This window comes from Lissotriton helveticus, chromosome 5_1 (genome assembly GCF_964261635.1).
Source record: "Lissotriton helveticus chromosome 5_1, aLisHel1.1, whole genome shotgun sequence".
Classification (NCBI taxonomy): Eukaryota; Metazoa; Chordata; class Amphibia; order Caudata; family Salamandridae; genus Lissotriton; species Lissotriton helveticus.
Genome location: NC_136065.1, coordinates 110,234,807 through 110,254,815, shown reverse-complemented (window position 1 = coordinate 110,254,815; position 20,009 = coordinate 110,234,807). Strand labels below are relative to the sequence as shown.

General features: G+C 46.2%; 1 protein-coding gene across 1 annotated transcript in view; it reads left to right on the top strand.

Moving 5' to 3' along the window:
- The window catches only part of ADGRD2 (adhesion G protein-coupled receptor D2), a 387,169-nt gene that overhangs the window by 311,620 nt on the left and 55,540 nt on the right, over positions 1-20,009 (top strand). The window contains exon 19 of the mRNA XM_078640338.1: positions 5,170-5,211. Coding sequence (XP_078496464.1) covers positions 5,170-5,211 — 42 coding nt within the window. The remainder of the gene's footprint in view (positions 1-5,169; positions 5,212-20,009) is intronic.

The following is a 20,009-nucleotide window of genomic DNA, read 5'->3' as shown; positions in this document are numbered from 1 at the left end:
GTGGGTGGAGGGAAAATTGGCTTCTTTTGCTGAATTACAGGCCAAGTATCAATTGGCTCCCACTGAGACCTTCAGATACCACCAAATCAGTCATGCCATCTCTGCTGCCATGCCCAAGGAGCTCCCCCTGCCTGCATCTTCTTCATTGGAGGACAGATTGATGCTTGACGCTATGCCCACATAAGCGATATCCCTTACCTACAAAAAACTGTTAAATAATCGGCCGATCCTATGCACAGCCTGAGGCAGGGTTGGGAGTCAGACCTGGGGAGCATGGATGATGAGGACTGGCGCGACGCACTTGCTTCTCCTAGAGAAGTGGCTATCCCCATGAGACTGCGTCTAGTCCAACTAAAAATCGTCCACCGTGTGTATTTTCACGCAAAGCTGCTGTTTAAACTGGGTAGGAGACCTGATCCCTTATGCTTGTGAAATTGTAATCAGACTGGGCACCTTTTTCCACATCCTATAGGACTGTCCAATAGAGGGTCAATATTGGGATAAAGTCACAAAACAGATGGAGAGGGCGTGCAGCAAGACCTTGAAGGCCTCCCCCCAGCTTTGCCTCCTTAATGTGTGGGAGGCCACTGATCTCTCACAGACTGAACAAAGATTGTGCAGAAATGGGGGGTGGTGACGACCCCATGTTTACGAGACTGGGCTATACACATGGATAGGGCAATGATTTCCGAGAAGGACGTGTTCAAACATAGAGGGTACCCCAAGAAGTGGGACCATAAATGGGGGAAATGGAACAAAAACAGAGGTAATATATGTGTATCCCCTTCCATAGAACTACAACGTGAACGAGACTTATTGCTGCATCAGCTAGTGAATGATGCGGAGCCCACGCTCTAACCCCAGTAGTCACTGACCCAATTGCATGAAGCCACCTGCTTCACATGCTGTTGACATACTTTTGACTCCTAGTTCTAGATGTTTGCTGAGCAGACGAGACGCTGTCACTTTGGTTCACTTCTGGGAAATGCATGGTGTGTATTGATACATCTCTGTATTGTAATATGTGTCATTGGTATTGTGGACCTGACTACTGACTTATCATAGCCTTGTACTATCTTTTGTTTAATAAAAATTGTATTAAAAAAATTGTACTTGATATCAATTCATTCCATTATATTTTAGCTCTTTGGTGCTGTGTCTGAAGGGGGTGCAACAAGTGCAAACCAATCTCGCCCCTAAATCAGATGAGCAGTACAGCAAATTTGCTATGCAACATGTCTTCTGCACAGGAACTGGAGCAACCACCAAAGACGCGGCAATGCCTTGCGTGATGGGGAGGGAGCAGGATAGCACCATATCTACTGAGATCTGGCTCTCTCCTTTCCCTAGCGTCAGCACTGATTTCAGCTGCCGTGTGCCAGGCAAGAACCTTAGCGCCTGAGTCTAGCACAGGTTTTTGTTCCGAAAGTGTAACCCTTCCTGTCCAAAATATTTTGACTAGACAAGTTCAAACACTATTCCCACTTTGTATGTGTGCTGCACAGTGCAGAATGCATGCAAAGTAGACAAAGAAGGGAGAAATCAAAACATCAATACTTCGTGATGGCATTAAAATTTGCCACTAAAGCCTGTCTACAAGTGTTTGTAGATAGGATTTTGCGTCAAAAGTCATGGTTGGTTGCATGGGAATGCCCATGTACCACCCAATGTAACACCCCCTTGGCATTAAGTAATGCAAAGCAAAGCTTGCACTGCTTTGTATTAGTACTAGGGTACTTTCCAAAGCAAAACAAGTGTTGTGCTGGAAAGTAAATTGGTAAAAAACATTTTGTGCTGGTTAGTGTCACTTTTGTGATGCTAAACAGCACAAAATGTTTGAAAATCTACTCCGAAGTGACTTTTCTGACAAGCTAGGTTACAATGTTTACATGGAATTTGAAATTATAAACTGTAGCTATGTATTTATAAGTATTTTGCTTATTTAAAAGAGGTGCATTGCCGAGTACGTCGGCAAGTTTTTCGATTTGAGGTAATTAAGTTGGGAAACAAAAAAATTCCAAAGTGCAAATGAACTTTTGCATTTTATGTCGGAATGTGGTACGATAGGCCTGCATCATTTTCAAGTCGGTAAATTTTTCCTCATATCAATACTCCTTGGGAATAGCAGGTTGCTATGTAAATTACAGAGAAGATTAAAATGTATGCAAATCATATCGATAAATCAGCAAATGTACATTTCTTACTCCCCAGGCAGGACCTTTGTGAATCAGGGTTTCAGCTGCTCATGGAGCTCTAGGTGAACCCAACCCTTGCACTTAGCCGCCGCCTTTGTGAGCCAGGGGCTACACAGGCTTGTCGCAAAGCCTGTGTCACACAGACTGCACTATGGCCATTTGAGAACTTGGTCCTGTGAAAAAAGATTAAGTACACCTTTTGAAAATCTTTTGAACACTTTTACTGTAGAGCCAGTGCTTAATTTGAGCCAGTGGTTTCCTGTGCTCGGCACTTAATCATCAACACCAGCGCTTTTTTATGAGCACCAGTTAAGGACATACTTATGTATTGGGAAATGAAGTGATTTGCCCAGAAACACAGGATGTTGAGCTTAAGCTGAGACTGAAACCTGGTTTCCCAGCTCTGAAGTCAGCAGCTCTGGCCATTATGCCACATCCTTCCCCCAATTTAATGGTCAACAGTTGGTTCTGTTTTAGGAGAAATGGGCTGGTGCAAGCTGCCTCCTGACGAAAGACCCGGCACTTATTTGTTTACAGTCTAACCACTGAGTAGAGCAATATCATCAACAGGCTAGATATAAGAAGATGCAAGGAGAGAAGGATAAAGCAACCCTTCTCCTACTGGAAATCTATCACAGTCCAATCCTGTCAGTCCCATCACTTCTCTGTTCCTGGAAAGACCTGAAGACCCAACTCTTCAAGTGACACCTCATTGCAAAACTCTCCCGGCTGAGGAACACTCCTAAGAGCATCCCCTCTACACCCAACCAGGCACCCTAGGGCTACTGATATTCTTTCTCCCACCTATTCTCCCTCCCTCCTGTGACCCTCCCAGTATCATCTTAAGGATCTGGGGGGCTTTTTGGCAAAATATATTTTGGGGGCCCTTGTATTACCCATGTCCTGCTACCTCAAGCCCCCATGATGCCAAGCAATGCTAAATTATATGTTACATTTTTACAGGGTCACACTGGAAATTGTTGAAATAGGTCTTACCCGAACCCCAAAAAATCCTTACGATGAAAATGGGAGGAGAGATAGAGGTAGAAATAGACAGAAAGGGGGAAAGGTTTAAAATAGAGAAATTGAGCAGGTAGTAGTAGTCAAAGAGAGAAACTTCACTTTTCCATTGGGCAGTTTAAAGGTTGGGGACCCTGTGCAATTGCCCACTTTGTCCATGCCTTAAAATGACTCTGCACCCTCTCTCAGTGCACCAAGCAACCTGTTCTTGCTCTGTTACTTTACAGTTAGGTTCATGCTATAGAAATCTCACATACAGCCATGGAAGGATTCCACGTGCTGCCACACCGTCAACACGCAGCATGGGCAGGGTGGACATCTGGTCCGGACAGAGGTGTCTGAAGCGAATGTATGACGTTACAACGCATGCATTCACAACGCATGCCATCACAACGCAACTTTTACCCCGCAGGTGCCATTACAACGCATTCCATTACAACGCATGGCATTACAACGTAGGTGCTATTACAACGCATGCCATTACAACGTAAGTATAGGTAACTATTTAATTTTTTTAATATTAATTTAATTTTAATTAAATTTCAAAAACTATTTAATAAATAATTGTAATTAATATTACATTTTTTAAAATAAAAATAAATTAAAATTAATAATTTTAACTCCTTGGGTGTGTACTAGTAGGGTCATTGGTGGATAGTTTAGGGGTAAAAAATACTATTCTAACTCCGGGGGGGTGTTTTAGTAGGGTAAGTGCTGGATAGTTACTATTCTAACTCCGGGGGGGTGTAATAGTAGGGTAAGTGCTGGATAATGTAGGGGTAAAAATACTATTCTAAATCCGGGGGGGTGTAATAGCAGGGTAAGTAGTGGATAGTGTAGGGGTAAAAATTACTATTCTAACTCCAGGGGGGTGTAATAGTAGGGTAAGTGGTGGATAGTGTAGGGGTAAGAATTACTATTCTAACTCCAGGGGGGTGTAATAGTAGGGTAAGTGTTGGATAGTGTAGGGGTAAAAATTACTATTCTAACTCCAAGGGGGTGTAATAGTAGGGTAAGTGGTGGATAGTGTAGGGGTAAAAATTACTATTCTAACTCCAGGGGGATGTAATAGTAGGGTAAGTGGTGGGTAGTGTAGGGGTCAAAATTACTATTCTAACTCCAGGGGGTGTAATAGTAGGCTAAGTGTTGGATAGTGTAGGGGTGAAAATTACTATTCTAACTCCAGGGGGGTGTAATAGTAGGGTAAGTGCTGTATAGTGTAGGAGTAAATATTTCTATTCTAACTCCAGGGGGGTGTAATAGTAGGGTAAGTGCTGGATAGTGTAGGGGTAAAAATTACTATTCTAACTCCAGGGGGGTGTTATAGTAGGGAAAGTGCTGGATAGTGTAGGGGTAAAAATTACTATTCTAAAATAAATGTAATAAAAAAAATAAAAATGTATTTAAATAATTAAATTATAATTAAAAAAATATATTACATGTATTTAAAATGTTATCATTATTTTAAATAAATCAATTTATAAAACTAAAAAAATACATACTAAAATTAAATACTTTCCTTACCTATACTTACGTTGTAATGGCATGCGTTGTAATAGCACCTACGTTGTAATGCCATGCGTTGTAATGGAATGTGTTGTAATGGCACCTGCGGGGTAAAAGTTGCGTTGTGATGGTACTTCGTCATAAAAGTTGCGTTGTAAATGTTGTTCCCCTAGACAGAGTATCATCAGCACTTGGTATGATACTGGGGGATCTGGAACCAGGGTGTGCATCATCATAAATATTTTTTTCCTTCAGCAGTGGTGCCCTTGTGAAATTGTTGGACACTGGACGCCTTATATCTCATTATTGATCAATGAATATATATCATAGGATGCGCCACCAGGCAACTGGTGGGAACAACTGCAAGCAATAAGGAAAACTAAAAAAACATATTTCTTTGTTTAGTTCAACACATTCTTCTGAATAAACTCTAGTTCTTTTCTTTCAGGGACTTTATATATTCTTGGTCTACGCAATCTACAACAGCGAGGTAGGTAGAAGTATTTTATTTATATGGTCAATCTGTACCTCATCTTTTTGTGCAAGCCATAATCATAACAGAACAATATACTAAAGTTTTGGTGAAGATGACATACTGAATCTATCTATCTATCTATCTATCTATCTATCTATCTATCTATCTATCTATCTATCTATCTATCTATCTATCTATCTGTCTGTCTGTCTGTCTGTCTGTCTGTCTGTCTGTCTGTCACACTGGCACTGTAATGGATACTTGATGACTGGAATGTATGACAAGGATCAGGGTGGCTGATAGTGGTGGTATATACTAGTGCTTGTTCACGGACTTGGCTGAGAGGGCCACTTAAATGCTGTTGAGGTTGATAATATAGATATTATCACCTCAAGGGCAAAGGTAGATTGTCACTGCATGATCAGCAGGATTAGGATTTCAAGGGAACAGGTAAGGATGTGATAGAACAATTTTGTGGTGATGGTTATTGACCTGGGAAACAAGAGACAGATCTGTGTCAAAATTGACCTCGGCTGCAGATTCTTTCGGAGTCAGGGGAAACTAATCGTGGTGGTGGAAGCGGGAAGGGTTCACGTCAAGGAAAAATAAATGGCAATGTCTGTGCAAAACTGCAGCACCTGTACCTTTCAGGTGTAATACCAGGACCAGTTCTGCCCCATGCACATGAGCACACAGAAGCCTCTGCCTAAGAGAGCCTCATGTTTATCTGTATATTGTCACTTTCATGTGATGGCGTGAGCTATAGCAGCCAGGGATGTCCATACGAGATACAATTTGAGTGATGAAAAGCAACTTTGATGGTTCTGACCATTGCTCGACTCCCCAGAATATTGTGGTAGAGGAGGGGTTTCATGCACCTAATTTATTTAGGGACCCTTTTATGCAAGAAGATTGTTTACCGTCTGACGACTAATTCTTCAGATCCACGGAGATGAAAGGAGCATGGCTACAACATGTGCTGTGTTTTACTGATTTGAAGGTCACTGAGAAGTTCAGGCAAGGATCAATATGCAAGTCCTGGTATTCATTTGGGTGGCTTTGTCTTTCTTTGAGGTCTTTAGGAAATTTGGTTAGATATTGGGGGATGGGATGGAGGTGGTGAAGCCCTACTCAAGCATCATCCAAAATACTTGTAACACAAGAAAATCCCATTTTAACCTGTGCTTAACCCTCTGGTTCTTGGCAGAAAAGCAGTCTGGCTTAGCTTAGAGGCAATGTGTAAAGTAAAGCACTTCAAACAGTAATAAACTGAAAATACAACACAAGAAAAATCCCACACCAATTTAGAAAAATAGAGTAAAATGTAATAAATGATTTGAGACTAAAATGACAAACATTTAATCAGAAGGGCCGTAGATATTCAATTTTAAAGATTTGAGTGAAAAAAGAGCTTGGAAGCTCAAAGCGCCAACTGTAGTTATCTTGTCATGCTGGACCAGTACAAAGGTACAAGTTCAGGCTGACCATGATGGAGCATGGGCCGGATACAGGGACCAAATTAGGCCTGCTGAACAAAGTACCTTAAACCTGGTTGTGGAATGTTTGGGATCACACGTCGAGGATATGTCACACTGGCAGAGTACCTTCAGGCCCACTTCAAAGTGTCCAGGACTAGAGGTAGCACTACTTGGTGGGCAAGACTGACAAGAGGCAGAATACAGGTGCTGGGTTCAAGGTGGTTGGAACCTTTCCTTTCCCTGAGGCTCTGATCGAGAGGCCAGCCTACTAGCCCTTGGAGCCACACTGGTGGTCCTGGGTTCAAGATGCACATCCAATTTTTCTCCTTATGGCAACAGGGCAGCAGAGTAGCAGTCCTTCTTGCAGAGAAGCAAAGCAGTTATTCTGAATCTTGCATAGGTAGAAAGGTGTACAGAAGAGCTGGGTCTGATGATCCGCTATTTAGATCTAGTGGCCAGTATGAAATAGGAGAAGTTTCTAGAGGTTTCCAGTCTTCCTGCTCTGGCCCCAACGTGTCTAGGGGCACACAAGACTAGATTCAAACAATTTCTGAGTGTGCTGGGGAAGGTGCTTTGTGATATGCAAGTGTGGTAGGCGACCCGGTCAAGTCAGTGATGGCCCATTCTTCCAACAACAGTTCCTCCTTTATCTCACTGTCTGGAAGTAATACACAAAGACCAGCTGCCAGCTACACCTAGGCATGTGACCCAGGATATGGGCTGCAGTCACAAAATGGTTGGGACAAGAAATGCCAACTTCCTAACAGTGGCATTTTCAGAATTGTAACTTAAAATCTGACCTTACCATTAAAGAGGGTTTTAAATTACAATTCTTTAGACACCAATCTCGACATTCCTATGTGCTCCCAATTGAATGTCATCAGTCATTAAATGTAATAAGGCAACCCAGTGTTATAATATGGTAGAGGAAGGCCTTACAGTAGTGAGAAAAAAAAATTAAGAGTTGTCACTACCAGTACATATAAAAGATAAAGGTACATTTAAAAAAAATAAACTATACCCTCTCCTCTGGGCTTGTAGGGCCTACCTTAGGGGTGACGTATGTGTATTAAAAGGGAAGGTTTAGGCCTGGTGAAAGGTTTATGCGAAATGGCAGTTTAAAAGAGAATATACAGGCTGCAATGGTAGGCCTGAGACATGTATAAAAGACAACTTAATTAGGTGGCATTAGTAGTGCTGCAGGCCCACTTGTAGCATTTAATTTGCAGGCCCTGGGAACATCGTTTAACACTTTACTAAGAACATAGAAGTGAATTAAATGTTCCAATTGGGTATAAGATAATTTTACCATGTTAAAAGAAAAGAGCTCAAGCACTTTGGCAATGATTAGCAGCAGTAAAGTGCGCAGAGACCCAGGCCAACAAAAACGAATTCAGCAAATACAGGGGTAGTAAAGGAATAGTTTGGGTGAAGACGACCCTAGGACAGACATGTCTACCAGGTCTGAATCTTTTAAGCTACTGATCTGCTCCACGTGGGTTGAGAGCTGGGTTTTGACCACTGTTATAAGAGCTGTACTTGCTCAAGATGGCTGGATACATTTACCAAATTCTTCCATGTGCAGAGAGCTTTTTAGCATTGGTTTTATCAAAGCATGACTCAGGTTCTGGATAAGAGAATGATGCACTAAGAGTCGTCTGACACAGCAAACCTTTTCATGGCCCAGTGGGTTTTACACTGACTGTCAATGTTACTTATTATGCATGAAGTAGGAAAACTAGGGGAAGTGGTCTCTCCTTGCAGGCCAGGCCAGCTCCACCCGTGTGTGAGCGCTCTGCTGCTGTCGCTCTGAGCTGGTGTTCGCCCTTTCTCTGCCCGGCTTCGCCGCTGAGTATTGGTACGTTCTCTCTTGCACATTTTTCCTGCTTGCTTTGTATTCTGTGCCCATTTTTGTGCTCATCTTGTGCTCTTGCGCCCCCCCCACCCACCCCTTCTTGTTTCTGTACCCCCGCTTCCCGCTGTGGACCCCCGCGGAAACACCCCCTTACCGCGCCGCTCCCGCCTCCCAGCTGCTCCTCCCTTCCTCCCGCTTTAAATGGCGGCCGCTGCCCGGCCGCGCAGCGGGCGCCGCTGACGTGCCAAAGGCAAGCCCGTCTGCACCCGTCAGCGCCTGTACCGCGCCCAGCGCCAGAACCCCTGGACCCCGCACCCACAACGACGCCAGACTCCAATACGATGCCAACACCCTTCACGCTCTCAACACCGGCCAAGACCACCACTGCTTCCAGGCCACCCCAAAACACACCCACGGACCCTTCTCCTACCACACTTGCAACTTCACCTGCGACAGAACAACCAACCTCCAAGGACCGGACCCAACCACCTCCACTGCATACTCCTCAACACCCGCTACGCACACAAACACGCTGTCGAGCTCTGGGACCTGCTCAACAACTCCGCCCCAGATGTTGCCTTCCTGACCGAGACCTGGTGGAATGACTCCTCGGCACCCGACACCGCCATAGCCATCCTGGACGGCTACAAAATCTCCCGCAGAGACCGCACCAACGGAATTGGGGGAGGAATAGCCCTCATCCACAAGTCCACCCTCCAGGTCCACACCCTCGCAGACGACTCCATCCCATCCACTCCGCCGAACACCTTCCCTTCCGGATCCACACTGACCCCAACACCACCCTCAGAGGAACACTCGTCTACAGACCACCCGGACCACGGACCCTCTTCAGCGACTCCATCGCCGACCTCGCCAGCACCCACGCTCTCATCTCCACGGACTACATCCTCCTCGGGGACCTGAACTTCCACCTCGAGAACAACGACGCCAACTCAGCCACCCTGATCGCCAACCTCTCCAACACGTCACCGAACCAACCCACGTCGCCAGCCACACACTCGACCCCGTCTTCTCCACAAGCACCCACATCGCTTTCAACCACACCACCGAACTCCACTGGACTGACCCCCGCTGCATCCACTTCACCTTCAAGAAACCAACCACGCACCACCGCACACAACAGCTGCCTCGCCGCTGCTGGAGCAAAGTCACCGAAGACCAGCTGACCTCCACCATCGCCCAGAACCCACCCCAGACCCCACCGACACAGACACCGCCCCCAAAACTTCAGACAGTGGATCGACGACTGTGCCAACACCCTTGCCCCACTCAAGAAATCCTCCATCAACCACTTCAGCAAGAAAGAACCGAAGAACTCCTAACCTCCAAACGCACATGCCAGAAACTGGAGAAGAAATGGCTCCACGACCACACACCAGACACCCATGCAGTCCACAGGGACGCCATCCGCAGACACCACCACCTCATCAGATTAGCCAGGAGATCTTCCTTCAAAGCCCGCCTGGACAACAACGCACAAGACAGCAAAGAGCTTTTCAACATAATGAAGGAACTCTCCAACCCCAGCGCCAACACCAATGACATCCCGCCCTCACAAGATCTGTGCGACTCACTGTCCACCTTCTTCCATCGCAAGATCTCCGAAATCCACGACAGCTTCAACACTTCAACTGCCCCGACCACAACAGACCCCACCCCGAACACACCTGCACCAACCAGCTGACCTCCTGGTCCCACGCCAACGACGACGAGACACGCAAGGTTATGAACTCCATCCACTCAGGATCTCCATCAGACCCCTGCCCACACCACGTTTTCAACAAAGCTGACTTTAGCATCGCACCCCAATTACGGAAGGTCAGCAACTTCTCCTTCGACACAGCGACGTTCCTGGAAAGCTGGAAGCACGCCGAAATCAACGCCCTCCTCAAGAAGCCCAAGGCAGACCCCAAAGACCTCAAGAACTTCCGGCCCATCTCTCTGCTCCCCTTCCCGGCAGAGGTCATCGAGAAAATCACCAACATACAGCTGACCCGCCACCTCGAGGACAACAACATGCTAGACCGATCCCAGTCCGGGTTCAGATGAAATCACAGCACCGAGACAGCCCTCATCGCCGCCACAGATGACATCAGGCGCCAACTAGACAACGGCGAAACTTCAGCCCTCACCCTCCTGGTCCTGTCAGCCGCCTTCGACATGGTTTGCCACCGCACACTAAGAACACGCCTCCAAGAAGCCGGAATCCAGAAGAAGGCCCTGGACTCGACCACGAGAGGTGAGGTGAAATACCTGCCTCCCTACAATAGTCCATCAAGACTGCAATGACTGAATTGGGTTGCAATATTAACCAGTACGTTGGAAAGCATTATTCACAAATACCGGATTGATTGGTCCATACCTCCAGTTAAGATGTATATGCTCAACTAATGATGAGCAGCAAACATGTCAAGGCTAGGAATGTCAGAATGCCTGCTGCAGATGTAAAAGTAATGAGACAATCTATAAAGCTTGCTTATTGTCTTGATTCAGGGTACTTGGGGCCCGATTCACAGAACTAACTTAAGACAAAATCCTAAACCTATTACTTTTGGTATTCACAGAAGGCATTTAGTAGTAGTAAAGTTAGGGTTTTGTCTTAAGCCTGTCTTAAGTCTGTCTTAAGTCTGTCTTAAGTCTGTCTTAATTCTGTCTTAAGTCTGTCTTAAGTCTGTCTTAAGTCTGTCTTAAGTTTGTCTTAAGTTTGTCTTCAGTCAAACTTCAGACAAAATCCTAACTTTACTACTACTAAATGCCTTCTGTGAATACCAAAAGTAGTACGTTTAGGATTTTGTCTTAAGTTAGTTCTGTGAATCGGCCCCTATGTTTGATGGCTAATGACATTCACACTAATGACACGGATGATAAACTCTCGCATCTTTTAATCAAAGACTCCCTTCTATTCATCTCAACAAAATCTGCTTCAAAAACCCATCACAATAATCAAAACTTTCTAAACAGAAATATTTGGAACTGAGAAAGCAAGATTCGACTTTAATAGATTCATGGCTTTCAAAAATGTCAACTCTGTCCAGTATAGGAACAATGTGGTTTTCATGAGACATAAAAAGGAACCTATTGAGACAACTTGAAAACACATGTAGATGATGTTATATACCTGACTAAGCCTCTGTGACTCCATCGAGACAGCTGAGATCGGTAGTCACCTAATGTATATCATATCCCTCCTATCTTTGCTGTTCGCATTGCCACTACACCCATCTCAATGACACATTTTTTACTTTTCATATATGAAAAATATAATGCAGCTGGTAATAAAGAAGAATACGGCCTAAGTAAGAGTTTGTTCTAATATATGTCCTGCCCCCCAAATTTTGAGTTACCCTCTGGCTTTGCGAGCAACTTGGTACATTGATATAGAACCATCGTCTAAGCAATTGCTGTCAATGTTTGAAACATTTGAAGGATGATACCATCAATGATAAAGGCCAGATGTCAACATTTTTTAAAGCTTTTTGTTTCTCAAAAACTAACTTCCAAACTGAGATTTTGTTTTTGAAAATAAAAAAAACACAGCTAATGCTCAACCAGGCTGTGGGGATCATTATCCTTTTTTTGTCCCGCCCTAAAATGTTTTTCATGGCTGTGATGAACAGGAAAAAAAGCATTTACACATTTTACCCTATATAGGGCAGATGGTCTAAAATCCTTCCTTTGCCGGCCCCTACTCCATCAGAGCAATTATTACGTCGAAAGAGCCAATGAGGGTCCCATCAATGGCATACTGACGGTCCGTCTCAATCTAAATGAAGTGGGCAGACTGTCAGTTTCATATAAAGGGTGAACTGTTGCATTTGTATTGTAACTGCATTTACATAGCGCTTCTTACCCCTGACGAGGCGTCGAAGCAATTTTTTCGGCGAGTAGCACGCTACTCGGGACACACAGAGGATTAGTGTTGAATTAGTATAGTGAAACATGTAAGTACATTTTAAGTGGTGGATATGTTAGTCAGTTATTTAGATTTGGAAGGATAGCAGAAGGATAGACGAGGAAAGAAGGTTTGTATTTATACAGTGCTTCTAACCCCTGATGGGGTGTTGAAGCACTTTTTTTGGCGAGTAGCACACTACTCCGGAAATCCATAAAGGATTAGTGGTGAATTAGTATGGTGAAATATAAAAGTAATTTGAGTGGTGGATATTAGTCAGTTATTTGGAGTGAGAAGGATAGCGGAGGGATAGAAGGAAAAGAAAGCTTTGCATTCATATAGTGCCTGATACCCCTGATGGGGTGTTGAAGCGCTTTTCTGGCGAGTAGCAAGCTACTCCGGAACCCATAAAGAATTAGTGTTGAAAATTAGTATAGTGAAATATGGAGTAAGCGCTTTGTTGGAGAGTAGCACGCTACTCTGGAACCCATAAAGGATCAGTGGTGAATTAGTATAGTGGAATATGGAATTAGAGAAGAGAACATGCTAGTCTGTTATTTTGATTGAAAAGGATAGTGGAGGGGAGGAGCTTCGCGGGCATCCAAGATGGTCGCGTGAGCAGAGAGCTCCCGAGACCCGCGCCGCCCTTTCGCAAATATCCTTAACAAATCCTGATTCTGAATATGGGCTTTTGAAGAAGAACTTTTGCTGACCTAAATATTCCTTTCAAAATTGAATTTGGACTTCGGGAGTGGTTTTTACATCGATTCGAACTTTTTCAGCCTGCCTCGGGACGAGGCCGGGGTCTCTGCTGCGCTGCTGGCCGAGGAGTAGTTGAATAACAACGGCCAGAGGGGGTTCCCCCCAGGCGGCCTCACTTCAACTTTCAGTTTCGTTTCCTACTCCTGGCTCCGATCGACGAACACTCTCTCAGATCCACTCTCGATCTGGCTTGGCTTCACTCTTCTGTGGAGTCCAAGCCTACCTGAGCATTGGCCTTCTGCCCTATTCGCAATATCGCTACTTTGGCCCATTTTCTCAACTTTGACCTCATTACGATCGGCCATTTTCACCAGGTCTCGAGGGCCCCTTCGGGGCACTCTTTCCAATATGGCCACCAGACCAGATGCCGAGAAGCGCAAGACGAAGACGCCTATCCGAGGGGGACAGACCCAGACCAACGTTATGGATCGCTACACCCATCTGAAGGGGTCCCCCAGTGGTACCGGTCGTACTCCTGATGACCGTAAGGCAGATCCTGCTGCGCCTGCGGAGGTATCACTTCAAGATGTTATGAGTGCCATTACGAGTATGAAGGCCTCTAAGGGACAACAGTATGAGGCGCTCGCATCTAAGATCGATACGGTTGCTGTGGATGTTACGCTGATTAGAGCGGACCAGGCTAAGACTAATGAGAGGGTGAAGGCGTTGGATCTGAAGACCTCCAGCCTGACTACGGATGTCACAGATGCACAGACTGAGATTGGCCACTTGCGTTCGTCACAGGACTTGATGGCCCGTCGGCTTGAGGATTATGAAAACACGGCCCGGCGTAACAATGTACGCATTATTGGTGTGCCGGAAAATCCTGAGAACTCTGCCACCGACCTCCTTGTGGAAGATCTGGTCCTGAACCATCTCTACCCGCCAGACTCAGTAAATTCTTTGCTGTCGAACGGGCCCACCGATTCCCGGGCGGGAAGCTGAAGCCGGGTGCCCCCCCCGAGACCGATCATTGCTAGACTCTTCCACTTTCGAGATAGAGATGCTATCCTTCAGGCCTCTCGAGAGTGCGGCCCAGTGAAGTTTAAAATACCACTGTGAACTTTTATCCCAACTTTACTCCTTTGGTTCAAAGACAGAGAATGGGGTTTCAGGGAGTGAAGCGGCGTCTGCGAGATCTGGCCTTCAAGTACGCTATGTTGTTTCCAGCTCGGCTGCGGATCGAACATGAGGAACAAACGTTTTTCTTCGATCGTCCGGACAGTGTCAGTGACTGGCTTGATTCCTTGCCAAAAAGGGATGATCGAACTGAGTACCCCGGTGGTGCCGAAGGGGGCTCGCCAGAGCAAGAGTGACATTATGGTTCCCGACGTCAGAACTTTCTACCTATTTGTCAGCTGAGTTTGGCTATATGTCCTTTTGTACTATTTTTGGTTGGCCCAGGGGTGGCTGGGGTGTAAGGGACTCTTCCTCCTCCTGGGTTCTTTGTGTAGATTAGTTTTATGACAGGGCGACAGGCACACTGCAATTTGGGGTGGCTTTTGAGTCGTATGCAGGGGTGCAGGGTGGGGGGTGTTGTAACGGGCTATTGTTGGGGGGTGGCAGGGGGGGTGTTTGTGTGTTTGTTTTCCTTCACATGGCATCGTATTGTTTTCCTATATTCATTGATCTTTGGGTTCCGTGAGGGGAGTGCTCTGTGTCCTTCTCGGGGATGGGGGGTAGTGAGTTGAAACTTCTGTCCTGGAATGTTAATGGGTTGGGAGACAGGATAAAACGAGGGGTGGTGCTACAGTTCCTTCGACGCCATTCCCCAGATATTGTCCTTTTGCAGGAAACACATCTGATTGGTAATGCATGCCAGGCGATGAATAGACGGGGGTATCGACTAGTCGCTCATGCTGGATTCACCTCCGGCTCCAGAGGGGTGGACATTCCGATTCGGTCCTCTCTCCCCCTTGAAATTGACGAGGTAATGCTTGACAACAGGGGACGATATGCTGCGCTTACTGGGAGATGGGAGGGCAAGACACTCTCTATAATTACAACATATGTCCCTCCGGGCTTGCAAGCGACCACCTTTGCAGACCATGGGCGGCTTATACTGGAGCTTCCTGAGGGTTGCCTGATTCTGGGTGGAGATTTTAACGCCGTGGTTTCTGGCACGTCAGATCGCTACCCTCCCAGGGATCTAGCTAGGTCTCAAATGTGGTTGAGTGAGCTGCTGGAAACTTTTGGGCTTGTGGATAGTTGGAGGTTGATGCTAATTAAGTTTCTGTCATAAGCGCTACGAGGCCTCCGGGTAGTTAGCGCTATACAAGTGCTGCTTCAATTCAATTCAATGCACCCTACACAGTTACAATATACCTCCCACTCGGGGGCCCATGGTAGAATTTCCAGGTTAGATTATTTCTTAATGCCAGCAGCTCAGTTTTCCTCCATCAGAGAGATTCGTCACCTTCCTAGGGGCATTTCTGATCATTCCCCCCTGTGGTTCTGTGTTGAGGCCAGAGTGGGTAGCGAGGGTAGAGTTGCTAACATAAATCCTTGGTACTTTCGCAACCCTAAAACCCGCTCTGAGCTGATCAAAGCTATTGACTATTACTTTAATGAAAATGTGGGATCTGTTTCTTCTTCCGTCTCACTGTGGGAGGCCTTCAAGACGGTCATTCGTGGACGCTCTTTGTCGTTGATTGCTGCTGCCAAGAAGGCTAAATATGAGGAACTTGTATGCCTTGAAACCGAAATAACTGTGCTTGAGAGTGATCTTGAAGATGATGTTACCCGTGCCAAATTGCATTCCCTTAGTCTGAAACAAGCCGATTATAAAGCCCTTGTGACCGATGCTGCGAAAGTGATGAATAGAGCGCAACAGGGCAGAATATATGATGTGGGCGACAAGGCGGGTAAACTGATTGCGTGGTTGGATAAGAAGGAAAGAGTGAATCGTGTTGTTCCGGTGATTGAAAAGTCGGACGGTGAGTGTGTTTCTGACCCGACTGGCGTTGTCGAATGTTTTGTCGACCATTTTCAGACTCTGTATGCTTCGGTCAGTGATAGGGATGAGGAGGATTCCCAGTTGTTGTTGCCTGACATTGCTTTGCCTCGCCTTTCTGACGAAGATAGAGATTTAATGGATGCGCCTCTTTCAATAGATGAAGTTGCTGTCGCCATACGTTCTCTCCGTTCTGGTAAGGCTATGGGCCCCAATGGTTTGCCCATTGAACTTTACAAGTTGCGCCCCGACAAAATGGCGCCTCACTTGCGGAGTATGTTCCTTGAGGCATATGACTCTGGTTTCCTTCCCGCTGATCAGCGCCTGGCTACCATCGTTGTAATTCATAAGGATGGTAAGCCGCGCGACCGTTGTGCCTCGTATAGGCCTATCTCGTTGCTCAATGCCGAACCCAAAGTACTTGCCAAACTGCTAGCTAATCGATTGATTAAGGTGATCAGTGACTTGATTCATCCGGATCAATCTGGCTTTATTCCACATCGGAACACCGCCCTTAATCTTCGGAGACTCCATGGAGTTCTCGCGAGAGCTGGGACTCTTACTGAGCCGGCCATTTTGGCCTCCCTTGACGCCACTATGGCTTTTGATACCACAGAATGGCCCTATCTTTGGGCGGCTCTCTCCAAATTCGGGTTTGGCCCGACATTCATCGTCTGGGTGAAGCTTCTTTATGAGAGGCCCCTGGCCCAGGTGGTTGTTAACGGGAAGGTTTCCAGTGTTTTCACGCTCGGGCGCGGCACTCGACAGGGTTGCCCGCTGTCCCCGTTGCTTTTTGCTCTTGCCTTGGAACCGTTGGCGGAGTGGCTCCGTTAGGAGCCCTCGATGAAAGGCATTCGGTGGACCCCCGACTTTGAGGATCGAATCTCGCTATACGCGGATGACATCCTCCTTTATCTTACATCCCCTCAGAAATCCCTTAATGTGCTTTTCGATGTTTTGACCTCCTTCGGAAAGAACTCGGGTCTCATTATTAATTGGACTAAGTCCTGTGTCTACGTTTTGGCTGGAGAGCTTCCTCCGTTGCCTCGTAGATTTCCAATTCAGATAGCGGAGAACGGCTTCAAGTATCTAGGGATATACATTTCTCTGGATCCCACCGCTCGCTACGACCGCAATTTGCTGGCCCCCCTTCAGCGGCTCAAGCTTGACGTCGCAAGATGGCGTCAGTTGCCTCTGTCGCCACTCGGTCGTGCAGCTCTCTTTAAAATGATGTCGCTGCCCAGATTCTTATACGCACTCCAGAACTCTTTTGATCCCATTCCTTCGGGTTACTTTCGCGAAGTGGAGAGCCTGCAGAGACGCCTGATCTGGGACGGGCGTGCGCGTATTGCCCTACCTAAACTCACGCTTCCGTGGTACGATGGTGGCATTGCCCTCCCGGATATCAGACGTTATTACTGGGCCTCACAATTGAGTGCGGTCAACCATGTAACTTATGCCTCCTGACCTTCCCCGGCCTTTTCAATGGATAAACACCTCTTGCCAGGTGGGAATTTTAATAGGGCGCTATATTCTAAAGGGCCCTATAAGACGCTGGCTGGGCCCACCAAAATCGCTGTTCGAGGTTGGTGACATGCGAATGCTGCCATGGGATGGGGTAATAGATTGACCCGTGCGACTCCATTGTATGACTCTGAAGACTTGGGCAATTTGTGGAGGACGAAAGGCTTTGACAAATGGGATATGATTGGGTTGAGCAAGGTCGATGACCTCTGGTCCAAAGGCGATGTCAAGGCTTTTGAGGCACTTAAGACAGAGTACGAGCTCGGAGACAAGGAATTCTTCAAATACGCTCAGGTACGACACGCCTTGTTGTCGGTCTTTCCTTTGGGGACGGATATTCCTGAATCCTCGCCTCTCGAGGACCGTATCCTGGACGGCTACGTACCTGACTGTACGATCTCATTGATCTATAAAAAACTGATCAATAATAGAGCCGACTTGCTTGTGCGCCTCAGGGCCTTATGGACTGCCGACGGATTGGAATTGGACGATGAGGACTGGCAAGCTGCACTGTCCTTGCCTAAAGAAGTTGCTATTCCTGCCCGCCTTCGGTTCGTCCAGCTTAAGATCCTATCATCGTGTGTATGTCACTGGTCGGAGTCTGGTACGAATGGGTTACTCTTCGGATGGTCAATGTAAGCACGGCTGTGGTATGAGTGCTACTATCCTTCACATATTGTGGGAATGTCCTGAGGTGGCTGCATTCTGGTCCCGAGTGCATGTAGTTATGGAAAGAGTCACGGGGGTCTCACTGCTGCCCGAGGCCCGGCGTTGTCTTCTGATGTATGGGGACCGAATGACTATAATACAGCGCAGATCAGTTGGGCGACCCTTGGCAACATGATCGCAAAGAGAGACATTGCGCAGCTATGGGGCTCTCACAGGCCGCCTACAATATCGGCCTGGAAGGAGAACATGGATTGGTGCATGTTCAGAGATTAGACTGTGTACCTATCACGGGGCAGACCCAAGAAATGGAATAGGATTTGGTCACAATGGAATGCTTATCGTGGAAATGTATGTACTCCCCCGCATGATTTTATCCTTGATGCTCCCCTGTCTCCCTAAACGGCATTCCAAGTTTTCACACATCAAACGTATATATTGCATGGTTTCCTCGCTGCCCCCTTCTCATAATCGATGTCTATTATACTGTGCGTACATGGTTGTTGGAGCTACTCCCCGCGGACTCATGATCACCGATATTGCTTTTTGCCTTGTGAATTGTATTTTGTTGTTTGTTGTTCATTTTCGATAAAATAAAAAAGTAAAATTTAGAAAAGGATAGTGGAGGGATAGAAGAGTGAAGGATTTCTTTTTTTAAGTCATAGCCGTAGGAGGAGGCTTTTGGGTTGTGATGTATTCCTATAGGTTCTGTATCGATCCCCCTATTCCTGACCCTATTCTGGTTAACAAGTTAACTAGCAGCCATCCCATGAGGCAGAAAACCCCCATGATGCAGGAACCGTTATCTGATAAAGCCACACTACGGCACAGGAACGTGTTATCTGATTAGGTCATAGCGCTTGCCATCTAATTAGACAAGCGATATTCCTCCAGCCCCTGATAAGGCATACGGAGTTCTCAAAACAAATCAAACCTATGACAGACCTGGGAAAAACCCTGCGGCCATTGTTTTGATTTCACCGAGAACTTCAGCAAAAGAATGTGCTAACGACCTGGTCGTATGACATCCTTATTGACGTATCTATGTCCATCCTTACGTCAATCTCGGCACCTTAAAGGTATAAATATTACCGATATTGCCCTATGCAAACACACGCGGTGGTGACGAGATCGGAGCAGCCAGACTTGCCGAAGCCCAGAGCAGAGCAGACCCCGCTGGCGCAGCCCCGCCTTCTTGACGCGCTGAGGACGAGAAGCTGCCTTTTTCTCCTGCCGAGAAATCCAGCTCCGGCGCTTCCGGGTAGCCCTCGCAGGCAGCCTGGAATATCGAGACCAGAGACGAGAGATACCATCCCTCATTCATCCTAGATTCCAGGTACAGAACTGAATAACCCCTTGCAGAGAATTCTTTAGTCAGTCACTTGGCAAAACAAACTTAACTTAAACTGTAACTTTCTATTCCCGCCCACGTATTAGGCTTAGGTCAGGTACACGGGGTAGGCGTAGTCAGAAACACCAGTTGAGTATGATTAGTCAAATGTATACGTGTATGTAATATATTTTATTCATTTTAACCCTTCATATGGCTTAGAAACCATATCAATGTTTTTACAGTATTATTTTATACTTCTGCTTTTAATGTATGCACTTTACTTAACCATAAGTATTGCAATAATATCGATCTATTTCTCTTGTATGAGA